General features: G+C 43.4%; 2 protein-coding genes across 5 annotated transcripts in view; both read right to left on the bottom strand.

Moving 5' to 3' along the window:
* Positions 1-287: 287 nt before the first annotated feature.
* On the bottom strand, positions 288-1,037 carry LOC308085413 (tetraspanin-1-like; the record flags this gene model as incomplete). Its single annotated transcript, XM_080428564.1, has 1 exon — positions 288-1,037. One exon carries the CDS (start codon positions 1,035-1,037, stop codon positions 288-290), a length of 750 nt encoding a protein of 249 aa, XP_080284690.1.
* Positions 1,038-3,179: 2,142 nt separating this feature from the next.
* Positions 3,180-25,509, bottom strand: part of ppp1r13l (protein phosphatase 1, regulatory subunit 13 like) — a 30,666-nt gene continuing 8,336 nt past the window's right edge. The window contains exons 2-14 of one of the 4 annotated variants that reach the window (XM_080428482.1): positions 21,751-21,820; positions 20,872-20,990; positions 18,801-19,258; positions 18,490-18,728; positions 16,151-16,243; positions 15,859-15,947; positions 14,343-14,751; positions 10,126-10,631; positions 9,289-9,426; positions 7,155-7,288; positions 5,528-5,694; positions 4,144-4,337; positions 3,180-3,982 (exon numbers count right to left, since the gene is read on the bottom strand). In XM_080428482.1, the coding sequence (XP_080284608.1) occupies positions 3,947-3,982; positions 4,144-4,337; positions 5,528-5,694; positions 7,155-7,288; positions 9,289-9,426; positions 10,126-10,631; positions 14,343-14,751; positions 15,859-15,947; positions 16,151-16,243; positions 18,490-18,728; positions 18,801-19,258; positions 20,872-20,990; positions 21,751-21,793 (2,625 nt within the window). In that variant the 5' untranslated portion in view covers positions 21,794-21,820 and the 3' untranslated portion in view covers positions 3,180-3,946. Of the gene's footprint in view, positions 3,983-4,143; positions 4,338-5,527; positions 5,695-7,154; positions 7,289-9,288; positions 9,427-10,125; positions 10,632-14,342; positions 14,752-15,858; positions 15,948-16,150; positions 16,244-18,489; positions 19,259-20,871; positions 20,991-21,750; positions 21,821-24,930; positions 25,301-25,509 lie in introns of those variants that run through there. The other 3 variants (XM_080428481.1, XM_080428479.1, XM_080428480.1) reach the window with 3 other exon arrangements.

Raw genomic sequence — 25,509 nt, 5'->3', positions numbered from 1 at the left:
AGTAGAGAGAGACCAGGGGAGGGACACACAGCAAACAGCAGTCTGCCCTCAAACCGGAACTAGCTGTCAGGCATTAGAGCCTATGTGGTACGCACCCTAACCATTCGGCTATCGTGGGTGACCGTTTTTCTTATGTTTATCTGAATGTATCGTTTTGGCCTATGGATCCAATATAGCCTAACGATAATTCTCTTCATAATAAGAGTCCCCCTCAGGCAGTCACGTAGCCTAGACTACCTGCATACAGTACATGCTTCCAAAGAATTACCATTCTTCTCCAGTGTCTTTTATTTTATTTTGCAATAGAGGGTCATGGAGACAGCCATGGCACACACCTCCAGAACTCCAATGCCCAGGACCATTAACGCAGAATTCTTTATGTTGTTTTCAAACAGTTCTTTGGTCCTCAGGAGGCAGCCATTTATGGTGTTGGATGCATTGTAAGCCATGTCTGAGTCACACACCTGATCAACATCTGACACACTTGGGCAACACTGAGATGGGAAGGTTTCCAGGTTGCTGTTGTAATATGGAGAACCAATGAAGTCTGTGTAGTTGTAGACTCCACAGCAACCTAGCCTGTCCATAGTCCCACTCCAAAGCTGTGTGACTTCTAACTTGGCCCCATAGTATGTTTTAATGTTTTCCACTGCTTTGGTGCCCACCTGGTTCATCAACTCCTCCGTCATTGGATTGAAACCCAGGATTACCCCTGCTCCGGTTATCATCGCTATGAATGCCATCAACACTGAGACAAAGAACAGGAGCAGAATACCCTTGCTTAATTTGATCGCAACACAACAGCCCAGGAAACCAATAATGAGCAGGACCGCTCCCACAGCCATCAGTAGGTAACTCAGATTCAGGAGCTGCTTGAGCTCTTCCGGTGCATCCTCGATTTGATCGAGAATGCCCAGGTTCAGGGATGGAGACAGCCTCATCCAGATACCCAGGAACAGGGGGGCAGCACCTGCCAGAAAGATGATGCCATTAAAAGCAAACATCATGCTTTTAAAGAGGAATTTCAAACACCCCATCTTCTTGCAGCTTGCTTTACTGAAGTCGGTGTTTCCCCTATAGGCCTATACGAGTCCTTTGAAATCCCTGTTGATTCCTATGCTTGAATATCTTTGCAGTTTGCACACACCTCAGAAGTATAATGATACGGCTGACAGGTGGGAATGGGCTAGAACCTTGCTAAATAACCCGATGACTGATGTCATAGTACTTACGTCGTAGATAACTGACATCATAGACGTCAGATGTCGTCCAAGATCCCCATGGAAGTCATGGCAGTCTTGTTTTCCCACACATTGTTAATATAATGGATGTCAGTGGGCCTCAGATTATTCAAACTATGTGTTCTTCCTGTCAGGAGTTCATTTTATTTCACTCTATTATTTGTACATGAGTTTCAAAATGCTCCAGTATGGTCTGTGAATTCACCCCCCCCCCCTCTATTCTGCCTTCCTTTCTGCATCCTGCTTTCCCTGCTTCCTTCAACTAGAAAAAAAGGATCATTCGGGCATTTGCCCCCTCCCACCACCTGTACACCTGGCACTGCCGGCCCACCCCCCAGCTGTCCCGCATCATCTTCGAGTGTAATCAATATTTATTGGTCATGTATATTGCATACATGTAGCAGCATGTATTTTCTATTTCTATAAGGCATAACTCATTAGATAATTTGATATGAATCCAGAATGTTATTAAAAATGTATGAATTCCCTTACAGACATGACATCTAAAGCAGCTCGTTATAAACAATGTTGTCAGTTATTCCCTTCTCATTGCCCACAATAGAAACGTTCACGCTGGTAGTTCTCTTTCCACGGGAGAAGGCAGTGTAGAGCTGGCCATGAAGTAGGTAGATGCCTCGTTCATTCTCTTGCACTTGGCCTTTGTTGATGGTGATTCAGAAAGCCAGCATGGCACAATCATCACTCTGCTACCGTTTGGGTGTAAAATGTCTTGCCACCTTAACAACGGTGCCCACATGATGTGACCAGCTCAGGTTCTCGATGATGTGAACCCAGTGGAAACTGTAGCTGCTCACTGTCCACTGCAGCCCTGATGTGAGTGGGGGCATGTGCTCCATGCAGCTCCATGTATGGCCAATCTTTATCAACTAGAGTAGACCAATTAGACCACTACTTCACCTCAACAATATTGTGTAATTAAAAGGTTTTTAGCTTTAAAAACAAATATTATTACATTTACAGATCATCAATATGTGCATGGTGTTAGCTGAAGGGAGGAGTGAATTGGCATAGTGTAGATCCCATACATCAGACAACTTGCGTCTGACTGTCTATTTGCACTCCACAGTCTGGCAGACACATAGCCTGGAGGCACGGTGAGGCTGAGATTATGAATTCACAAGGGAACGGTGTGGATCGATTCCAAATGGAGGGATTGCGGGATGGCGGATTTCAGATTATTATTGTAGATTATAAACATAAAATACATTTTGAGGTGGGGATACAAATTTTATCCAATCAGAAGAGAGAACTCAAACAGGATAAAGGATGAATAGAACTGGAACACTATAAAACTGAAGCTGATAAATAGATTCTCTCTTCTAAATGGACGAAATCCCACCTGTCCCACCTGAAATGTATTTTCTAATACTAGCCTAAAGAGCTGGAGAGATGTGGAGCATCAGTATTTTAAATACACAAAATACAATTTCTTTAAATATCTTGTTACAAAATACGAATTACAAATAGGCCTACAATACTCAAAAGTAATTAAATATGTATTTTAAATACATTTAATTGAAATATCTCTGATCTCTGATTAGAGAATAAGGCAAAGTAAAGAGCCAAATGAGCAATTACTAGGCGAAATGTATACTTTCATTTACACTTTCTTTAGCTTTATTTTCATTATATTATATTGTGTCTGCTTTATTTTCATTATATTCAGTCTATGTTCTACTAAATCATACATTTCTTAGACAATAAAGAGATTTGAACAATAATACAAAGAACATAATATTTAGAAATGGCATGAAATAGCAGCCTAGTAGAACAAATTGTTTTTCATATTGGGCTCAAAGTAATTGAGATTGTTTGGTGTTGAAGCCATATTTGACTATGCACTGACACCTACTGGTCAAGGGTGGTAAAAACAAGCACAGAAGTGGAAACCACACATTAGAAGCAGACCACAAAATCTTGCTTTATCAATTTTATTGAATAGCTTGGTACAGTAATCGCTTATTCCCTAGGCAGGGGTTAAAGGTTAGTTGCAGCAGAGGCTAGAGCAGTCCATAAACAACTTCGTGTCTGTGAAAAAAGTTAAATGTTGCATTCCAACACACTCATTCTCCAACTGTGAGGAATTACAATAAAAAAGTGGCTTTTAGTTTCATTGTTACGAGTAACATACAGATCTTCACAAGATGTCCCTCGTGAATATGTCATGCGGGGAAGGAATTCCAACTTCCACATAGTATTTACCATCACTGTAATCAAGGGAGTGAGACACAACTGTACGAATGGAGAGATTCAATGTTCCAGCACCTTTCATCTCACTAGATCTGGTCCAACTTGCCTAGCAAGAAATATCCAATAGTGTGAATAAACAATGGATATCTTGTAATCCCTAAATCCTTTTGTCAAAACAACCAACCGCAATGAATACTGACAGAAGTGTCTCCTTCAACATGGCTTCTCTCCCAGATTTAATCAAACTAATGGCTGTTCTTAAGGTCCCCCCTCCCTACAGCACAGTCTTTTTCATAGTTTATACAGACACATTTAATTGGATCCCGTCCCATTAAAACAATGAGCTGTAAAGCCTAGGCCTAATTAGGTCAAGTCGGATGCTATGGCCAGGCAGGGAGGAGACCCCCGCGGTGTTGAGGGGGGAAAAAAACTGAACGTTGGTCCCCCGAAAACGTCTGATTGTCTTCTGCTGCATTGATTTCTTTAAAGGACACTTAGCAGAGCGATTTAGGTCGAACCTTTGGGAAAAGCTGTAAGAAAGAAAGAAAGACAGAATGAAAGAAAGAAAGACATGGTCATTATCGTGAGTGTGAAATGTTCCATCCATTCTTGATAACATGAATATTCAACATTATGATATCAAATCATATCATCACATCACATCACTATGCTATTTCTTCCAACATCTTACCCCAAAGTAGTTGTTAGGGACGAAGCCCTCTCGGCCGCAGAGCGACGCCCACCACCAGTGCACCCCCTCGGGCTTCTGGAGGATGGTCACCATGTCTCCCTCCTTGAAGCTCAGTTCATCTGGAGCCTGGGCCGGGTAGCTCCACAGAGCGTACAGCACACCACTGTTCTCTACGCCCATCGCCTCCTCCACACCTAATTTCACACAAAGGTAACATATAGCATGATCCAATCTGTTGTACGGTAATATGCCTGTGGCTTGGCTCACGTCCCAGTATCTGTGCCTTATCTTATAACTCATACTTAAACACTGTTAATCCCTGTTATGCCCCGTTTTATACTTTGTCTTACTATGGTGTCGCACGGCTAAAATAGCTCACAACGCGTCGCATCGCGTTTTGAATTGAATTGAACATTTGTATTGGCATTTTTACAAAGTACACAGTGCAACAATTTAAAAATGTCAATTTAATAAGCATTGTGAGCTTATAGATGCAATGGTTTGTGCATGTATACCTTCTCTGTGTGTGTTTAATGCAGTTCAGAACTACGTGTGACTCTGCCTTGGAGTCACTTCTGTTCTCTGAACTTGTGCTTGCTTGCAGATGGGTAATTCAACCCAGTCCGTCAGTCCATTAGTCCGTCAGTCCGTCAGTCAGCCATACATGCATGTTAACCCGCCTAATACCCTACACATTACACATACCACAAGTAAGACGCGCGAACGCTGGAAGCGAACGCAGCTCGAAAATATTGTGTATTTACGGACTTGTAATCCGTGTTATTTCACCGTGATGTGGAGAGAACATTGTGTGTGTGTGTGTGTGTGTGTGTGTGTGGCAGGCTGGTGTGCATTGTCTAAATTCCTGCATTCTGGCGCACTCTGGAGGCTGCTTACAGGCAGTGCACGCATGTGAGTCACATGGGCCACATGAGCCAATGAGAGCATGAACACAGAGACGCAGAGAGAGAGACACACAACCCGAGCACGGTTTCATAGTAAGCTCCACTTGCGCGGAGGCGCGCCTTTGGCGCGCCTCCTTCCGCTGCGTTCGCAACTACCCACACATGGTGGTTTGACCATACAGTAGAGACAACCAACTAGCCAATTACAATTTGACGTTCCCGCCAGGATATGGTGACGTAGCCTGGCATGGTTGGCCAGACTATATCACTTAGAGCTATGATTTAGCTCTGGTAGATTTGTCTGGTTTCCAGGCTAATGGCTAATGGTGTGTGTGTGTGTGTGTGTGTGTGTGTGTGTGTGTGTGTGTGTGTGTGTGTGTGTGTGTGTGTGTGTGTGTGTGTGTGTGTGTGTGTGTGTGTGTGTGTGTGTGTGTGTGTGTGTGTGTGTGTGCGCGAGAGTTTGAGCTTGATCTCCCCACCCGTCAAGAAGTTGACACATTCCTCGTAGCCCACGGCGTAGGGGTCGCACTTCTGGGAGGCGGTGGCTCCGTCGCTCTCTGTCATGGCCATGACCGCAGCACCGTTCCTCACCAGGAACTCGCACAGTATACGGTCGTTACAGGAGGCTGCACAGTGCAGGGGGGTCCTAGAAAAGCAGGAGGGAGGAGGGGGACACCAGACATTCAATGCACTTATTTCTATGACAACTTTGGTGTCATGGAAATCAACATGACATGCTGCACTATGCGTTTCCCCTTGATGGGGGTAGACCAGTGAATCTCAACATTTTTAATTTCAAGGACCCACAGATTGATATTCATTATTCCACGGATCCCCATCTGGTACTCTAACCTACACTATAATATAATTTAACCCATTTAGACCTGAGGCCGATTCTAAAAACGCCTTCTAAATCCTGACCTAAGTTTTCGGAGAAACTTCAAATATTTATTTAAAAATTACAAAAATGTATGTTATATACTGTACATAGCAACAACTACCCCAAAAGGGGTTCCTGGATTCAAAGGTATAGTAACGTATAGGGGTTCCAGGTCTAAATGGGTAAACTCTGAGAGGCCCGTAAGGGTCCATTTGGTTCCATTTGTACACTCTCTGAGTTACGGCAGCATTTAGCTTTTATGCACCACATATCTGGAACAAACTCCCAGAAAACTGCAGGAGGTTAGGAGGTTAAGAAGGCCTTTCTATAGAAATGGGTCTTAAATCGTAATGGAACTAGCAACCCAGAGGTCCAATGGGAGGCTGTTCCAGAGTCTTTGCCCTGACGGCAAAGGCCCGATCACCCTTGGTCACCATGCCTAGACTTAGGAACTACTAGTAGTGCCGAATCAGAGGACCTTAGGCGGCGGACAGGCACATGGGGTTCTAGCAGGTCAGCTAGGTATTGTGGTGCCAAGCTTTAAAAGTTAACAATAAAATCTTAAAATCTATTCTAAAAGTTACTGGCAGCCAGTGCAGTGTAGCCAGCAAAGTCACGAGGAATCCTGATTACAAACCTCAAAGAGTAGAATCGGAGGATTATCGTAAGAGGACCATGCCCAATGACAGGGGAGTGGCAGCATTCACCCAATAGAACCTGGAGAACGTGCCGGTGATTAGGGATGGGCAATATTATCGATTTCGCGATATATTGCGATATTTTATTCCGCGATACTGTATCGATACTCCAGGCCGTCATATCGCGATTTTTTGGAAAGGGCCTTGCCTTGCCTATAGTTCCTTGAGGGTCCATTTCATTCAATCATTTAGCTGGGGACCCCCTGGAAACCCCTCAAGGACCCCTGGGGGTCCCCGTACCCCAAGTGATATCCACCCAATGACCCAAAGGCATCCTGGACTGACTCATCTGCTTCCAATTAAAAAGACACACTAGAATGGATCACAATGTTACACAAAGTAGCGAAACCACTGGTTTAGTGACATCCGGCCAATGAGACAACGGTATCCTCGACTGACTCATCTACTTCCAATTAAAAAGGCTCACCAGAATGGATCACAATGTTATCAAATGCAAAGTAGCAGAACAGCACTTCTCCTCCACCGCTCAGTGGAATGTAAACGGAGGTGAAAGGAGAAGGTGTTTACCAGCCGTGGCTGTCTGGGGTGCTGACGTTGGCTCCGATACGAACCAGGAAGTCCACGACATTGTAGTGCCCCCCACAGATGGCGTTGTGGAGGGCGGTGATGCCCTCGTCATTGGGCTGGCTGGGATCGCTCATCTGTGGAAAGCATACGGTACAACGTATGAATCCACTGTCCTTTTATCATGCTGAACGCTGAAGCTTATAATATACGCAATTGAGGTAATATGTTTACATTTAGGCACTTAACCAGAGCGACTTTTGTGTGAGCTCAGAATACATTTTATTAAAGATGGAGTGCCATGATATTTTTCAACCCTAAAACCTGATCATAAGGTATTATTATTATGTAAGGATTTTTTTCAACAAAAAGAAAGTGTACAGTAAGTGTTAAAATGTAGTTTTTATGTAGACACACCCACCAGTTCATTAAGTATACCTGGTTCTCACCTTAGCACCTCCTCCACCACCTTAGCACCACCCACCTGTCCTAGTCCCTCCTCCTCCTCATGCCCACACCTGTTGTGTTATGATAATGAGGGGGAGGGTATGGCTTTGTGATGTCACTAAAGCGCTGTTTCTATATTGGCACGTTTGACCCTCAAGGTTTCAGCCTCCAGGAAGAAACTCCAAATAGTCAGAGAAGACATAAAACACCATAAAAACACCACCGGGGGGCTTAATGAAGTTCTATCAACCTCATAGACACATGAAAAACAGTAAAAGTGCAAAAACATGGCACCAGCTCTTTAACCAAATATAGTGCACAGAAAACAATTAAGTGCAACAAAGTAAGTAGGATACCAGGTAAACATCAAACCTAGAATCTTCCTAAACAACATGCTTCACATGTGTGAGGCAAAAAAGAGAATTAATAATCAAAATAGCTTAACATTTGTGAACAAGTAACCAACATATAGGTCTGCATAGTATAACCAGTATCTAGCCAAAAATGTGACAAGATGAGATACAAGGAAAGAGGGTGAGGGTGAGGTGGAGTCTGAAGAGGTAGTGCAGCAGAAAAATAAATAATACATAAGTGTATTTCACTTCATAAAATAGGGAGTACCACAGTGGCCTCTTTTTTTTTTTCATTTACTGTACATTTAATTTAGGTAAGGCAAAGGTAGCGTGGAAACCAGATGATGATATTAGTCTGGCCATGCCAGCTAAGGCCAAGGCACACTGTTGAAATCATGTAAACTTATGGTTGTGTTGAAAAGAAAAGATTTAACTTGTTCTGGGTGAGTCCCTGAACATATCTATAAATCACCCGCTGAAAGCGTGCATCTCGTGCAATGCAAGCCTCCTTTAAAATTAATGGTTTCCAGTCACACCGCAACTACAAAACAACCGGCAGCTGGTGAAAAAATTTGCATGAAACACTGATGCATGAACAGGTATACGTGTACACTGTACATGTACAATGTACATGTATAACTGTACATGTACACTGTATATTGGTGCACGTGCATAAATATACTGTACATTGTACAGTATACATTTATGCATTGCACGTGCACCAGTGTTTCTCCTGGGATGTTTTTAGGTGGGGTACTGGTGTGTTTCAGTGTGACAGCATGGTGTGTTGCAGTACAACAACATTGCTACATGAAGGCAAGCCCTCCACCCACACTAGTTTGTGTCCCAAGAAAGTCTATTCTTTCATAACACACTGCATTGCAATCTCTATGTCTGTCATATTCTCTCCAAACGTATATAGCAGTGGTTCTCAACCAGTGGTCCGGGGACCACCACTGGTCCTCGAGGGGGTTCCAGGGGGTCCCCAGCAAAAGTAGTTAACATAGCATCACAATTATTTTGACCACTTAATCCATATTTTATATTTTGGCTATTCAAAAATAGCAGATCTACAAGCTCATAGAGCGGCACCGAGTGTACTATGAGCTTGTAGATCTGCTGTTTTATTTTTTTATCTTGAAAATGCGCAAAACTTTATATACTTTTTTTAAAAAAGGTGAACATTTTGAACTCAAATCTTTGCTTCCGGGGGTCCCGGGCACAAAAGATTTTGAGATGGGGGTCCGCGGCCATCAATTTAGGGGTCCTTGGCATGAAAAAGGTTGAAAACCACTGGTATATCTAGGGTCATGGAACTTGCATCGTGCACACTGTACCTCCTGCACAGCCCTCTTCACTGTGTCCAGCTCTCCCACCAGGGACCCGTCCAGCAGCAGGACCAGGGGGCTGAGGCGAGCCCGTCTCCCAGTGCCTCTATGCTCTCGAGAGGTCCGCCGCAGGATGGAATGATAATTCTGAGGGAGAACACACACAACACTGGACCATTAGCAGTGGTGGAAAAAGTAACTAATTACATTTACTCAAGTGATGTACTTGAGTACAATTTTGAGGTACTTTTACTTTACTTGAGTATTTCCAATTTTCAATACTTCTACTCCACAACATCTCAGAGGCAAATATTGTACTTTTACTCCACTACAATTATTTGAAAACTTTAGTTGCTAGTTACTTTGTAGATTTGAATTGTTACAAAACATACATTAACCACTTAAGCCCTATTTAAACTTTGGCTATTTGAAAATAGCCGATCTACAAGCTCACAACACGTCGCATCACGACGCGTTGTTACTGAAAAGATTTGGTATAGAGAGGGGAAAAAAGGAGCAGGCCTAGGGGTAGAGCCCCGGGGGACGCCTTTCAACGAAGTCCTATGAATTGAATACCAAGGCCCTCATTGGAAACAAGTCCGCAAGGACTTTTATGAACGGACCTGTTAGACAAAGTATTTTAAATGTAACTGTGCTGTTTTACATTTTTTGCCTAATAAAATATTCAATCAATCAAAAAAGGTCCAGTATATAGGGTGTGAGTATATTTATACTTATTTGTCACGTGAAAGTAGCTAGCCTAAGGCACGAGGACACGACACTCAGTTAAAGGATTCTCAATTATATATGTCTTGCAATGCCCACACATGCTTTTGTACGTCTTACCCTGTGGTCTTGTAGGACTGGTGTGGATGTTAGCGGGGCTGGGAGAGCTGGGGGCGGATGTGCGGGACTCTCCTCTTCCTCTGATGAGCTGCTGCTCTCTTGGCCATGCTCCTTCTTGTGGTGGGGGCCTTTCCTGCGAAACAGCTTGTTGATGAGGTGCTTGTACTGGTTGGGCTCGTAGTGCGAGGCCTTCTTCAGGGGCACGGACTGGCCGCCGGGGTCTGTCTGGCTGGCCGGGGGGCCCTGGACGGACCCTCGTCTCTTCAGCGCCCGCGGGATCTCCGCCCGGACGCGGAGCAGCTCCTCCAGGTCGGGGAGGTCTTGGCTCTGGGTCTCGGGGGCCACTACGGGCTGCAGCCGCGTGGGGCTCAGGGGCCGCGGAGGAGCCGGGGCCACGGCCCGCTCCGCCTCCCCGCCCGCCTTGTCTGACGCCCTGGGCATCTCAGGAGCCACCGGGACGAAGTCAAGCCTCTCTATCTCTGCGTCCACGTCCCCAGGGTTCAGCACTGCAAACCACACACGTCGTAAACAGCATTAGATGTGTACATGCCTTATCTCGGCAGGGGTTCCCAAACTTTTTAGCTCGAGACCCAAAAGAGAAATTCTCAAAAGAGAAGTCTCCCTGTGACCCAAACTAGTGAAAATAGCAGGTCTACAAGGTCACAACGTGTCGGCTATTTTCACTACTTCTAAAAAAAGAAAAACATATTAGATTTTTTATTTTGTTTGTTTTTTAATTGATCAAATTCTTGTTTATTTCTGAAAAGTTTCTTTTGAAAATCCTTTGAAATAATAATTTAGAAAGAAAAAATAAAATTGGTCCGCGACCGTGACCCACAAATGGGTCCAGACTCCAGACCCACTGTTTGGGAAACACTGATCTAGGCTAACTACGGTAAGTGTAAAACAAACAGTGCACATGTAGGAAATGACTTAGGAAATACTTAATCTGTCACTGCGCTGGATATAAGACCACAGACCAGCTTAGGGCTGGTCTAAGGTGCAATCGCTTTTGTCACTGACACAAAGATAGCAATGTGTCAGACAGATCACACCTCATTTTAAGACCTACAACGCCCATCAGCGCACAGAGGACCAATAAGTACATTTGGTAATTTTGCAATGTGGGCACTGAGTGTGAAAATGACTGTGTTGGTTGTAAATTAGCAATGATAATTGCTAGCGCCCTTTAGCATCAGGTGTAATAAAAGGGCCCTGTGACTCTGTGGTGACTCAGAACCTTCCCTGTTGGGCGTAGCAGGGAGTAAAGACGGTGACAGGTTAACACTTGACCCAGTGTGCACAGTTTGAGTGACATCACACACAGTGCTGTGATGACAGCGATTGGATAAAAGAATAAAAGAGTAAACTGTCCTCTAGCACAGTGGTTCCAAAACGTTTTAGCTTAAAGGAGTAGTTCACCCGAAAAATTACTTATTTTCTATCAATTGCACACCCCATGAAGCCTTGAATTCATGGATTTGTTTTTGTTTTTGTTGCATTCCTAAGCTGATAATTTGATTCCCGTCTCCTACCGACTAATGTATCCGGTAGGAGACACAAAGTAGATTCTTTGTGTCTCCTACCGGAAATACACACGGTCATCAAATTGTTGGCTTAGGAATGCGACAAAAACAAAAATAAATCCATGAATTCAAGGCTTCATGGGGCGTGCAATTGATATAAAATAAGTAATTTTTTGGGTGAACTCCTCCTTTAAGACCCAAAAGAGAAATTAGACGTTTGCCCAGGACCCAAACTAGTGAAAATAGCTTGTAGATCTGCTATTTTCACCACTTCTTAAACCTTTTATTTATGGAAATTATTAGATTTTTTAATTTTATTCATGAAATACTTTTGAAAAATGTTGGGATTGTTTTTAATTGATGATAATGATGAGCAAAAGCTATTTATTTAGTTTCAACTTTTTAAAATATTTTTGAAACAATATATATATATTTTTAGAAACGGAAAAAAAGGAGATATTTACTCGCGACCCATAAAAATTGGTCCACGACCCAAAGATGGTTCCCGACCCACTGTTTGGGAAACAGTGCTGACTGTTGAAAACTAGAGCCAATCAAAATGTGGAAAATCTTCTCAATATGTCACCCTAGGGATGAATAAATCAATAGTGACCGCTACACAAATAAAGTTTATTATAATAGCTGCCAGCGTAGCACCATAAAATGAGCAGATGCTGCTAACATGTTGCAACACGGGCATCATGCTTTAAAATATAACTGCCTTCTGAGCGTACGGTATGTATCACATCACAGGTTTGTCCCCGCTTCAGAATGAGTTGTGAAATCAAAACCGTAGATTCTGGTGATGTAATTCATACAAACATATTGTTTTTTATATTTTAAATCTCACTATGCAAAGGAACTTGGGAAATATGCATATTTAAAGGTGGGTGGGCTGTCACGTCATCAGGCATTACGCTATATGATAGGTTACCAATGTCGCTTTAACCCCTGCAAATGCAAAACAGCAACATATTTTTCATAAATACACAAAGTTCCTTACATATTTCATCTTCGCAAACAGCTTGAATGTCACATGTGTACTGTATCAGTGGTTCTCAACCTGTGGGTCGGGCCCCCCACATGATTTTCTTTTTTTAAGACCTTTTTAATACTTAATGAAAAGAAAAGAAAAAAGACCATTACTGCGTCAAAAGTAATCAACAAACTGTACTATAAAAACTGGTCAAACATTGGCCAAATTGTCAAATAAGAAAAATTTGAAAATTGTGAAAATAGCAGATCTACAAGCTCAAGCGTGTAGATCTGCTATTTTCACAATACAACAAAGTGCTAGTCAGGGTGGGGGGTCTCTCCAGTTAAAAACATATGATTTTTTTGGGAAGTCACGGCCTGAAAAGGTTGAGAACCACTGCTGTAGATCAGTGGATTTTTTTTTAATTGCCAAAATATGGTTAAAGTGGTTAAAATGATTGTGACGCTACATTAACCCACTGGTAACTGGCTGTAGATGACTGGCAACTGAATTAGGTGTAATGGCAACTGAATTAGCCAACTCAAAAAAGTGATGGTGTCATGCTTGCACCATCACTTTTTTTTAGTTGGCGGTTGAGGTAAAACTGGTTTAATCAAAGCAGCAGCGTTACAGTGTCATTTATTCTACAGGTACGGTAGTAATCCATGACGGCAGAAAGAAAGCAAGGAAACAGGATCAGACAAGCCTTGCTCAGGTCCTGGATACATCCCACCAGCTGGTGACTTCACGTTACATGTATTTATAAGCACCACATAACTTAAAGCAGTGGTTCTCAAACTTTTTCATGTCAAGAGACAAGGACCCCCAAAATGATATGTATTTGACTGCGGACCCCCCCCCCCCCCCCCCATCTAAAAAATATTTTGTGCCAGGGATTTAAAAAAAATAGCAGATCTACAACCAATGACTGAAAGGATATACATGTATAAATACATTTCTTATGAAAATGAATCATAAAAATAAACTAGTACATCCACAGAGGTTTTATGAAGGTGTGAAATAAATGTATTGCTTTTCCCCCATAAATTATGATAATTGTAATCACTAGAGGTTCGGCCCGTACATCTAGAGTTCAGGCCGCTACTACGCCCTCACACCTGCATATACGTCACACCGCCTCTCCGGCTGATATGCCTTTATGGAGATCTCTGTATCTGTCAGTCCTTGTCTCTTTTATGGCCATGTATGGAGAACCCTGATGGGCCTGGGCCCATATGTGGAGCTGACTGATTTGTTCGCGCTTGATGCCATGACACATTGAAGTTAGACAACACACTCCATATTTGGGCGTAGCTGCATTGGGAACGCCTTATATGGTTATGGCTGAGTCATGGTGACATGACTTTTATTATACGATTTTGACGGTCCGTAAACGTCTGTTTTCTTTACGTCTGTAAGCTGACGGTGCTGTTAGTCTTGTGTGCATGTGGGTACGGTACTTTTTACCCAAAACATATTATTGGAATGCAGCCTTTGTGTTACAATGTTGCAAAAGATGATTGCTGCCTCATATAGACGTGATGGGGAAATAGCTAACCTTATGCTACGGGTGTTGTAAAAGTGCAACATCTAGTGGTTGAATGTTGTCTACTGCTCTTTTATCACAACATCATCCACACATGCACTGTGGGCCTGCAGATTCCTGCGTATTGTTGGCGCTCGCGTGTGGACGCGTGGCATCCATCTGTACGTACCTTCATTGTAGTACGCCGGCTGCATCATCTCATGAGGGTGGGGCTGTGAGGGAGGATGCATGGGCTGGTGGAAGAAGTCTCGCGGCATAGGCATGGGCATGGGCATGGGCATGGGCATGGGCATAGGCATGGCACCCTGGTACGGGAAGACATCCTCCATTCCCGGGGCCCTCGGATGGTACGCGTATGGGTCCCAGGTTGGGTTCTGGAGACGCATGATGACGGAGAGAGGGATGGGCTTGCGCTGTCGCGGCTGGGCGGAGGCGGGCGGGATGGAGATGCGGGAAATGATGGGCTGAGGGTGGTAGGGCGAGTGGACGGGCGAGGAGACGTCGGGGGGGACGGAGATCCGTGCGTTGCGGGGCAGAGACGCGTGGGACGGCTGATGTTGGGAGCGAGACAAAGAGTCCTGCAGACGACGGAGGACAACGTTCAGGACAAAACATAACAACTGGAACAAAATATTCTATTAATAAACATTAGACCAGTGATATCGTGATATCGTTGCACAGCCGTTAGATGAACGAAGGGTGTCACTGTCATAAATTTTTTATTTATATTTAATATCATATGGTGTATGTCCCTCAAACCTTTTTCAAAAGTTTGAGCCTAAATCATCACTCAGATATACTCATCCCAAGTCAATTGTGTCTGTTAATAAAGAAATATATTTTAAAAAAATATTTAAAAAAATTTAAAAAATGGAAAAATTCTGCATAAAAAGAAGCACCTAAGAAAAATACAAAATCGAAAAAAAAACACTTTGAACATTTTTGAACAATTCCACCAAGTGTTTGAGGTGCCTGTTTCACCCACTTCCGGGGGGCGGAGCCAAAATCAGAGCCCGAAGTATTTGTTCGTAGACCCCCACTTAGGGGGGGTAGAAAAAGTTTCGGAGCGATTCGGGCACTTTTCATTTAACATTGGGTTTGCCATCAATAATGTTTGTGACCTCATAAACATTTCTGGAAATCCATGAAATGAGAAGGAATGACTGAATTAAAAATAAAAACATTTTTTGGGGTACAAGAGACACTGGGGACCCCAAAAAATACAAAAAACAAGAAAAAAGTGATTTTCATGGTGTAGACCCTTTAAGATAACATCAGTGTGGATTCTCACATCATTATCATTATTATTATCTTTATAGATAACTTAACTCTGATAGATGCTCTCGGATCCAACTGGTTCCAATCCTAACCATCAATCATTTAGTCACGTTGAGAACTAGTGCATTAGACAACGTTCGTGGTGGTGAATGCATACGAGAAGAAGTGATGAGCAGTCATGATCAGGAGCAGCTGCTTCTCCTTACATATTTTCATACTTAGTCTTGTTGGGTTCAGGTCTAAGCATGCATGGGAACAGAAGCATGCACCAGATCACACGTGTGTGTGTGTGTGTGTGTGTGTGTGTGTGTGTGTGTGTGTGTGTGTGTGTGCGCGCGCACACACACACACACACACACACACACACACACACACACACACACACACACACACACACACACACACACCTTTTTGGGACTCGGGCCCGGGGGAGGACCATCTAGATTGGACTCCTTCCAGTTACTGTTTGGCACCAACGGCCTCAGCCAATCCGTCTCTGTAACAGGAAGGACAGACAGTCACCCACACTGCGGGACACAGTCACCGGTCACAGAGGCCTGAAGGTTCCTCTGGCTATTTCCAGTTTGAGGAGAATTGTTTGTCCTGGACTAATTCCAACGAGCTACACAGTAGAAAGTTTAAAGTGAAAGGTTAAGGCACAATGGGCAGGATGGATGGGGAGAGCCTCTGAGAACTCACTGTTGTAGGTGTGGTGAGCTTTCCTCTCGTAAGACGCGTCCAGATCTGTCTCATTCCACTTTCCAGAACTCTTTTGCCTCTGCATGCTGTCGTCTGAGAGAGAGAGAGAGAGAGAGAGAGAGAGAGAGAGAGAGAGAGAGAGAGAGAGAGAGAGAGAGGACAGACAGACAGACAGACAGACAGACAGACAGACAGACAGACAGACAGACAGACAGACAGACAGACAGACAGACAGACAGACAGACAGACAGACAGACAGACAGACAGACAGACAGACAGACAGACAGACAGACAGACAGACAGACAGACAGACAGACAGACAGACAGACAGAGAGAAAGAGAGACAAAGAGAGAGTATGTCTACCGTTCTTTATGTAACCTCAGTCTTAATTTCTCAAGAACAGATTCAGGGCGCTGTTTTTTCCTTTTATTTGACGATGGGTTCCCAGATTGCCACATTCTATACTATAGTGTTGTTGCCACTACATGTTAGGTACAGGAGGTCCTAGTATTCTCCAGTTCAAATGTTCTTTTCAAAGATCAGAAATGTGCTTGAACATGGGATAAAGCGCTGAAATATACACTTATTTAGTCGGTGTAGATGGTGACTCATTGACATAATCTTACCCAACATAAAACATAAGGCCACAGCAGACAAATGTCTAAAAAGAGGTGTAGCTGCAATCAGCAGGGAATCCATGTCACTTGAAGGTACATCACGAGTAATTTGTATTTGGCTTTTCAAACCCTAAACAGACCCTGCAACTATGACTAGATTTGATCGATTGATTGATTGATTGATTGATTGATTGATTCGATTTTATATACAGAGCAAATAACAACATAACACACCAATTAATCACAACCAATACAATCATACCAACAAATCCCACTCTATCACCCCTACAAGATAATGCAGTTGACAGATCAGCTCCAATATTGATATGTTCAAGAACTATAAGTAAATTATTGCAACCTTTGTATCTTCTCTCCAATTTAGTCATTGCAAACTACGCAGTGACGGCTCCAGAGAATTCTGGCAGGGGGGGCTATGTGGGGGCTGACTTTTTTCCAGCGGGGGCTTGACGCATGCACGCGCGCACAGCGCGCGATTTTTTTTGCGGTTTCGGCCCGGTTTCGGGTCCAAAAATGTGCGGGTTCGGGCGGGTTTTGGTACTTTATCTCGGTTTTAGGGTTAGGGTTAGGGTTAGGTTAGGGTTACATTATTTAATTCAAATTTTTGCCTGATTTTACCGATTTATTATCAAAAAAGATTTTTTATTTATTCCATCAATATTTTTTCTTAAAAATTGGGTTTGTGGCAGGGGGTGCTTAGGGGGGGCTAGGCTTTTCCCTGGGGGTGCTTGTGCCCCCCCAAGACCCCCCCTGGCGCCGTCCCTGACAATTTTGGAAGTGGGGGAGCGCACCTCTGAAGCGCGATAGGGCCCCCCCTCCCCCCGCGCTTGCCCCGCCCCGCTGTGCCTCGCTAGGTGTAGCTAATGTATCATTTCACCTGTATTTGTTAAATGAGGTGAGATTTACTTTATAAACCCCACAGGATTTTCAAAATCTTACCTGCACAACCCAATATTATGCTGTTGTTACAAATGTGTTGCTTTTAAATGTGCAAATGATTAAAATAATTTCTTAAAAAATTAATACAAATCATAAAAAAATCATAAAAATTAAAAAATATATTTTTCAGCAGTTAGAGAAGTGAGGGAGCGCCGCTCCCCCGCGTCCCCCCTCCACTACACCCCTGCTATTTGGTCTTGGGAGGGTGTGTGTAGACAACCACATACACCTCCAATAGAGCGTCGCAGTTCCCGCCCACTTCCGGTTTTTTTTGGTGCCGGAAGAAAAAACTCAATGCATTTTTCCATTGACATTTCCAAAAATATTCATATCTATTAATTTAAGCCTCGAATCAAGCCATCATGAGATGACATGAATCATGACCATAGAACGTTTTTTTCTGTGATTTTTTTTTTTTAAACGGCAAAACAAAGGGTATTTATTAAATATAGTATATCATATAATTAAATATAAAATAAAAAAAAATCACAGAAAAAAACGTTCTATGGTCATGATTCATGTCATCTCATGATGGCTTGATTCGAGGCTTAAATTAATAGATATGAATATTTTTGGAAATGTCAATGGAAAAATGCATTGAGTTTTTTCTTCCGGCACCAAAAAAAAACGGAAGTGGGCGGGAACTGCGACGCTCTATACACATGGAGTCACCAGCCGCTTTTCACCTGACAGCATGCAGCATGTTTCACTAGGAGAGGGTAACACATACAGAGGTTCGTTATCCCCCCCCCTCAGATACTCACCAGCTTGCTTGGAAGGACCAAAATTGCGTGGCAGGGTGCTGGACATGGGGTGACCGTAGGGCCGCGGAGAGGGGCTCCTGTCCGGCTGTGGAGACCGTCGCCCGCTGTGGCTGGCACCATCGTATGGCACCTGTAGGGTGGGACTCGCCATGGACCCGGGATCCATGTGGGTGAGCGAGCCTCGGAGACGACGGCCCGGCTGCGGTGACCTCTGCCCGGTGTGGCTGCCGCCATCGTGACTGTAGGGCCGTGGAGAGGGGCTCCTGTCCGGCTGTGGAGACCGTCGCCCGCTGTGGCTGGCGCCATCGTACGGCACCTGTAGGCTGGGACTCAGCAACGGCCCCGGATCCATGTGTGTGATCGAGCCTCGCGGACTGCGGTCGTATCGGGACGGGGAGTCACGCCTCTGGGTTCGAGGTGACTGGTTGGGGCTCATCTGAGCGTAAGAGAAGTGGTCAGAGGAGGAGCGCCTCTGGGTTCGAGGTGACTGGTTGGGGCTCATCTGACCGTAAGAGGCGGAGCGCGGCCCCGTGGACTGTCTGTGGACGGGCGACGAAGGCCTATTTTTGGCACCGGAGATGATATTGTTGATGGGTCGGGGGCTGGTGGAGGAGGGGGAAAAGGGTGCGGAGGAGGTGCTACTGATGGGGCTGCTGCTGCTGCCACCAGCTGTGTCTCTGACGGTGACAGTGGAAGGAGAAGAGGCAGGGGAGGAGGTGCCGGACAGAACCATGGGTGTGGACCTCTCTCTGGGGACCACAGAGATAGTCTGCAGGGGGCAGCACAGATCAGGTCAGCATAGGACATAGTAATGGGCCGATACCACATTTCTTCAAGTCGATACGATACCGATATTTTTGGGGCCAATTTTCCGATACCGATACCGGAACCGGAAACGGGACCGGAAATGGCCATAAACCGGAAACGGAAGTACCATAAACGGAACCGGAAATGGCCGTAAACCGGAACCGGAAGTACATTGAAAAGTATCTATATATTTTTTTTAGTATCGATACCAAACGATATTCAGACAATCGATCGATATATCGATACAAGTATCGATATGCCCATCACTATAGGACACATACACGCGCGCACACACACACACACACACACACACACACACACACACACACACACACACACACACACACACACCCCCCACACACACACACACACACACACACACACACACACACACACACACACACACACACACACACACACACACACACACACTGGCCTCTAGTTTGAGGGCGATAACATTAATGTTTCCTCAGCATTAAGAGAGTAAACACAGCTTCATGAATAGTGGTTTGATTTAGGTGTACCAGTTAGCAAGCATTGATAATACTATTGACTATAGACCTTTTTCATAGCAGCCATTTTGACATGAAATTGTAGAGTAAACACACAGGTGTTACCATGTGCTTGTTGGCTCACAGGAAAGACACTGCTACATGGAACTGATCATTAATTAGTGGCATTGGCAACACCTGACCCTACTGTATCATATTAATATGGCTGCAGAGGAAAAACGGCTGTTGTCAGTGTTTGCTCTGTCCTTGGTATAACTAAATCAAGAGGACTCATTCTTGATTTAAGTAGCTGCAGCTGTCTTTACCCTGTTTGTGACATTGCTGTGAAAAGGGTCCGCAAGTTTTACATACATCGGTCGGCTGACACCAAAGGACTGCGATGGCCAAACTCACCACAAGAACACTGGCTTATATTGCATTTTATTTCAGTCTACATAGTTCTCCAAATAAAGGGATGTAATAATATGTGTTTTCTGGTTAGATATGGCTTATATCAAACGTACAGACTGTCAGCACAATTTTGCCCACATCAGGAACGCCACAGCCACTGCGGCAGTTTCACAATACTTGGGAATCTCTGTCTGTACTGACAAGATATTTAATTAGTGCCTGAGTGGAACTCTGAGAAAACCCTGTGCTGTGCTGGGTTGTTAGACGTGGCTGTAGCTGAGTGGGTAGAGAGGCCACCTGGGAATTGGAAGGTCGCCGGTTTGACCCTCAGACCGCCCAGTAGAAGGGTTGATGTGTCTCTGAACAAGACACTTGACTCCTAACAACTCTGCCCTGTGTGCTCCTCTGAGCCATCTGAGCAGCCATCTGCTGGGTGTATGCAGAGAAGTAATTTCCCCTCCTCTGGAAACAAGTAAATACTCCCCCTTCCCTCATGCTTATACTTATAACACACTTATAGACAGTATACACTTATACTATGTTGTGCAACACTGTCTGCGCAACAAATTATAAATGACCCTTTATCGTCTGAGTGCAACGGTTTGCTGTCCTCAAGATAGAGGTCAAAGACAGACACACAGATGCAAGGGCTACAAACAGTTTGAGTGTGTACCTGAGAGGTGGGCTGTGTGGTCGGACTGGAAGAAGCTTCCTGGAGAAGAGAGCTGAACTCCCTGGACAACTCGTCTGCCGTGGCCAGGGACGCGTTCAGGTCATCATTCATCGTCTGGACTGGAAATGAAAAACATTTGACAGGATGAAGGCCCAGGATGAAGTACGGATATGGATACATAATGGGCCTCTCCACTCTGCTTACATTTCTATCCGTCGGCTGCACGAAGCCTTAGAGCTTAGGAATCCGAATGTACGGAGCAATGAGGAAACTGTTGGTGGTGGACTGATCCCCCCCTGCACCTCAATATAGACATAAACTAGGGAGGCTAGTATGTGATTAAATGTGTGTGCGTTAGGACGACTGTATCAATACATACTGTATGCATCCGTTTTGCACAGGAGTATATATGGGCCCTGAGAAGAATTATGGACAATAGATCTAAAAGGTTCAAATGAAAAGGTAGGACTGTACAGAAACATGGAAATGTGTGGATATGTTGTTGACTGCTGTGGTCTTATGGTATCGTCCTTTCATTTGTATCTGTGTTGCTTGCAAAACACTTTGAGCTGCAACTTATGTATTTTGGTGCTATATAAATATGGATGATTCTTCTTTTTCTACTTCTACTTCTTCTTCTTCTTCTTCTTCTTTACTATTATTATTATTATTATTATTATTATTATTATTATTATTATTATTATTATTATTATTATTATTATTATTATTATTAGTGGTAGTAGTTGTAGGAATTGTTTCAACCAATCAGTGAAGCTGAGAGACATGATCACGGAGACAGCCAGAGATTCCTGAATGTATAGATTGTCATATTTACACACTGATAAAAAATAGGGGTTTGAAGACGGACTTCGTACTTACACAGCATGCTGCTGCCCGTGCCATAGCTCATCTGAGAGCTCATGGTTGGCTGGTTGTTGTGTCTGTCTCTCTGAAAAAGAGGAAACATATTGAGGTCATGAGGCCGCACCTGTTTCCACAATGGGACACACATGCTCTGACAATGAAGTTATGCCTTATTTATTTTATACTTAGTTGCACACCAATGTCAGTGTCGAAAATAGCTGATCTACAAGCTCACAATGCTTCAAAGCACGACACGTTGTGAGCTTGTATGTATCGGCTATTTTCCCTCACAACATTGGCGAACAACTAAGTATAAATAAGGCTTTAGTTAGGACCCAGCATATCAAATAACGAAATATTCCTATTCCACAGTTACTCAGAATGTTTTGTGCCCAAAGTTTCACAACATTGATTGTATGCTTTCAACAGCTTGGACACACATCAATGTCAGTGTTCTCTACAGATGAACGTATCAAGTCATGGTAAGGCTCATAGGCCCAGCAGACCATTGATTCTAAAGTTCTGACATTGATTGACTGACATCTTTATTGAAAAATAGAAAAATAGAATCAATAATAAATACATAAATGTACAATGTTAAAAAAGAATAAATAAAGAATATAAACAAATGATAAAGTAGTCTTTATCCCTGCCTCCTTCCTTCCTTCCTTCCTTCCTTCCTTCCTTCCTTCCTTCCTTCCCTCCTTCCCTCCCTCCCTCAGCTGGCCCCTTGCTCCCTCTCTCACTGCAGGTATTCTGCATGAGGGAGGGCCTTCCTGTATAAACAAGTCACACCATCTTCATACTCCCACCAAGAATAAATCAATTATTTCATTCATTCAGTCATTGGTGGGCTATATATCACACCACTAAATGATATCACAGCCCCATTTGACACCCCCTGACAAACTTCAGTTTGAACAATCAGTTCTTCAACTTTATTAGGAGGTTACACGCCTTGACTTCCAGGAGGATTTGTCTCTCTCCTCTTGCTGACTCACAATCAAAGGATCTATAAAGCCAGGTGCTGCGGTCCGACTGCGACCGGAACACCTGGCTTTATAGATCTTTTTGTTACTAGACATAATGGATGACTAATCAACACTATACAGGCCAATTTCCTACGAGCGGCAGATAAAGAGGGAGACAGATAGACAGACAGACACTGATAGACAGACAGCAATGCAGAAACATGGAGAAAGACAGACATAATACAGACAGAGAGAGATATAGACATGGAGTCAGACAGACAAACAGGTGCAGTGTACAGTGATTCACACACCTGGACAGATGACAGGGTAGGGTACACTAACACCACATTCACCTGCGCACACACACACACGCACACACACACGCACACACACACACGCACACACACACACACACACACACACACGCACGCACACGCACACACACACACACACACACACACACACACACACACACACACACACACACACACACACACACACACACACACACACACACACATGCGCACACACACACTGTGTGCATCAATGAGTGACTTCATACAGAACAGCAGCCTATGTGGGCAGTGTCATGGGACCCCATACCAGTTAATTTAACCAGTTAGCTAATTAATTAGATCACTAATTATGTCAAATCTAGTTTGGTATAATATAATATGATACGTAATGTTCTGCGTATGTAATTAACATATTATAATTGCAAATACATTGATGGGAGTTCCACTCAGCATCTGTTGAATAGTTTCTGACTGTTACACTAAAAGAATAAACATAGAAGAAGCTAGTCAAGTCAGTCTACTGATAAAGCAGTTTTAAAAACAACTATCGACCAAATGACAATGAAGAGAAGTAAAAAGGTAAAAACATAGATAAATATCAAACCAAATGCTGATAAAATGAATTATTTACAAGATAAGTTCATACTTTCATAGATTTGGTATTAGTAGTGTCCAGTTATTACACTGGCCCGGGGCACAGTCCAAAGAAAGAGAAAAGAGAAAAACATAGGAAGAAGATGGTAAGTGCCGAAATATTGTATGGCTGTCGAAGTGCATTACTGAATGAAAACAAAGATGTGACAACATAAATTAGGCGTTAAATGCTAAGAATTCAGGCCTTAAGGGGAATATCTCTGGAGGGAGGAAACATTCCAAAGCATGAACTGACATATGCACATTGCGTTCTGCATTTAAAGTTAGGAAACAGACGGAAATAAGTTATTCTGATATATATTAATTCATTAAATAATCAATTTTCAACAGTAATATACTCATTGATAAAGGTTGAATAAGCACTATCATTTTAATTTGTGTAGTCAGTCAGTCAGATGGACTTGGGCTGCACAATACTGTTTCCAGATTGACATCGCAATGTGCACGTCTAATAGAATAGTGACGATGCAAAGCATAACTAAGGCGAATTGGGCCAGTCAGTCACACTGACTAAAAACTGTTTTACTTCTTGATAGAAAATGAAAACTGGCATTGTTCACACATTTTTTATCAGTAATCTGGAAGAAAAACAGTGCAGTTCATCTGTACAGATAGATAGATCTTCATATACCTGGTGAAATTATATTATTTTTATATCGGAATGCATATATCGCAATTATTTCCACAATTGTTCAGCCCTAATACTTGCCATCAGAGAAACTTAGTTTAGTATCAACCCTTTATCAATGGTGCCCATACTGTAACCATCTAGCCTAATGATTGGGTTAGCCACTAACACAGTTCTAATAAAAAACACTTTAACTTTAGCTGATCCAGAGAAACTTAATAATACTGCATCAGCTTATAAGCAGACACTTACCATTAAGACATAAATTGCCTCAGTAATAGTTAACGACTGTGAACATTCTAATTAACAACTGCACACCTCCTGGAGGTGCAAACCCTGCCGGCACAAAAATATCTCATTCTTTGTTTCTCCCTTCCTGAGAGTATGTATTTTCACCAGTAATTTTGAACTTTTCACCCCAAAAGTTTAGGGAAAATATGACAATTTAGGCATTAAGCAGGCGCTCTTATCCAGATCCAGTACCGAGGTCAGAGTAAGCAGCATGAACCCTAGTCAACCAACAACAGGAAAAGCACAGTGGTTGGGTAAACAGAATGCTAAGAAACAAGACCTACAAAATAACTAGGACAGCAGGCAGGCAGGCAGACTACTATCTACAAAAATATTTCCCTTTATTATTACTTACCCTGTTATGTAATGCTGTTGACGGGCAGGTTAATATTAGTCACGTTACAGAGGAAATTATGTATCAAGTGTAAGGTCATCAAAGGGTCGTCATAACACAGTCCAGCATGCACTCAGACAACAGCTATTCCATGCTGTGTGTGTGTGTGTAGAGTGTGTGTACACACACTCACATTCCACACCACACCTCCCTGTGAGGCACTCAGCAGAGCCGGGAACTGAAGCTTATCTCTATTTGCCAAGACAAGAAGAACGCAGGGTTTTAACGTGACTCACACACCCGTCGGGGTGATCAACCTCCTCGCTCGCTCAATCACTAAACACTCTCCCTCTCTCTCTTCCTGTTTCTGCTCAGAAATTCATTTGACCCCCAGTCCACTGTACCCAGCCTTCAGTTTTTTCTACATTCCATCCCGCTTCACTTTCCCTTCACTGGTTTTTACAAGGACTCTCGGTATGTTTACTTACTCAGTGTACACAGCAAAAAATGTAACCTTGCGGGTCCATTTGGTTCCATTTGCACTCTCTCTGAGTTAAATTAACACTGTGGATTTTTGCTGTGTATCATAGTCTCAGGTTA

Source organism: Gymnoscopelus braueri (assembly GCF_963280865.1).
Source record: "Gymnoscopelus braueri genome assembly, chromosome: 5".
Classification (NCBI taxonomy): Eukaryota; Metazoa; Chordata; class Actinopteri; order Myctophiformes; family Myctophidae; genus Gymnoscopelus; species Gymnoscopelus braueri.
Note: the sequence above shows the minus strand (reverse complement) of the source record. Positions and strands in the feature narration are given on the sequence as shown.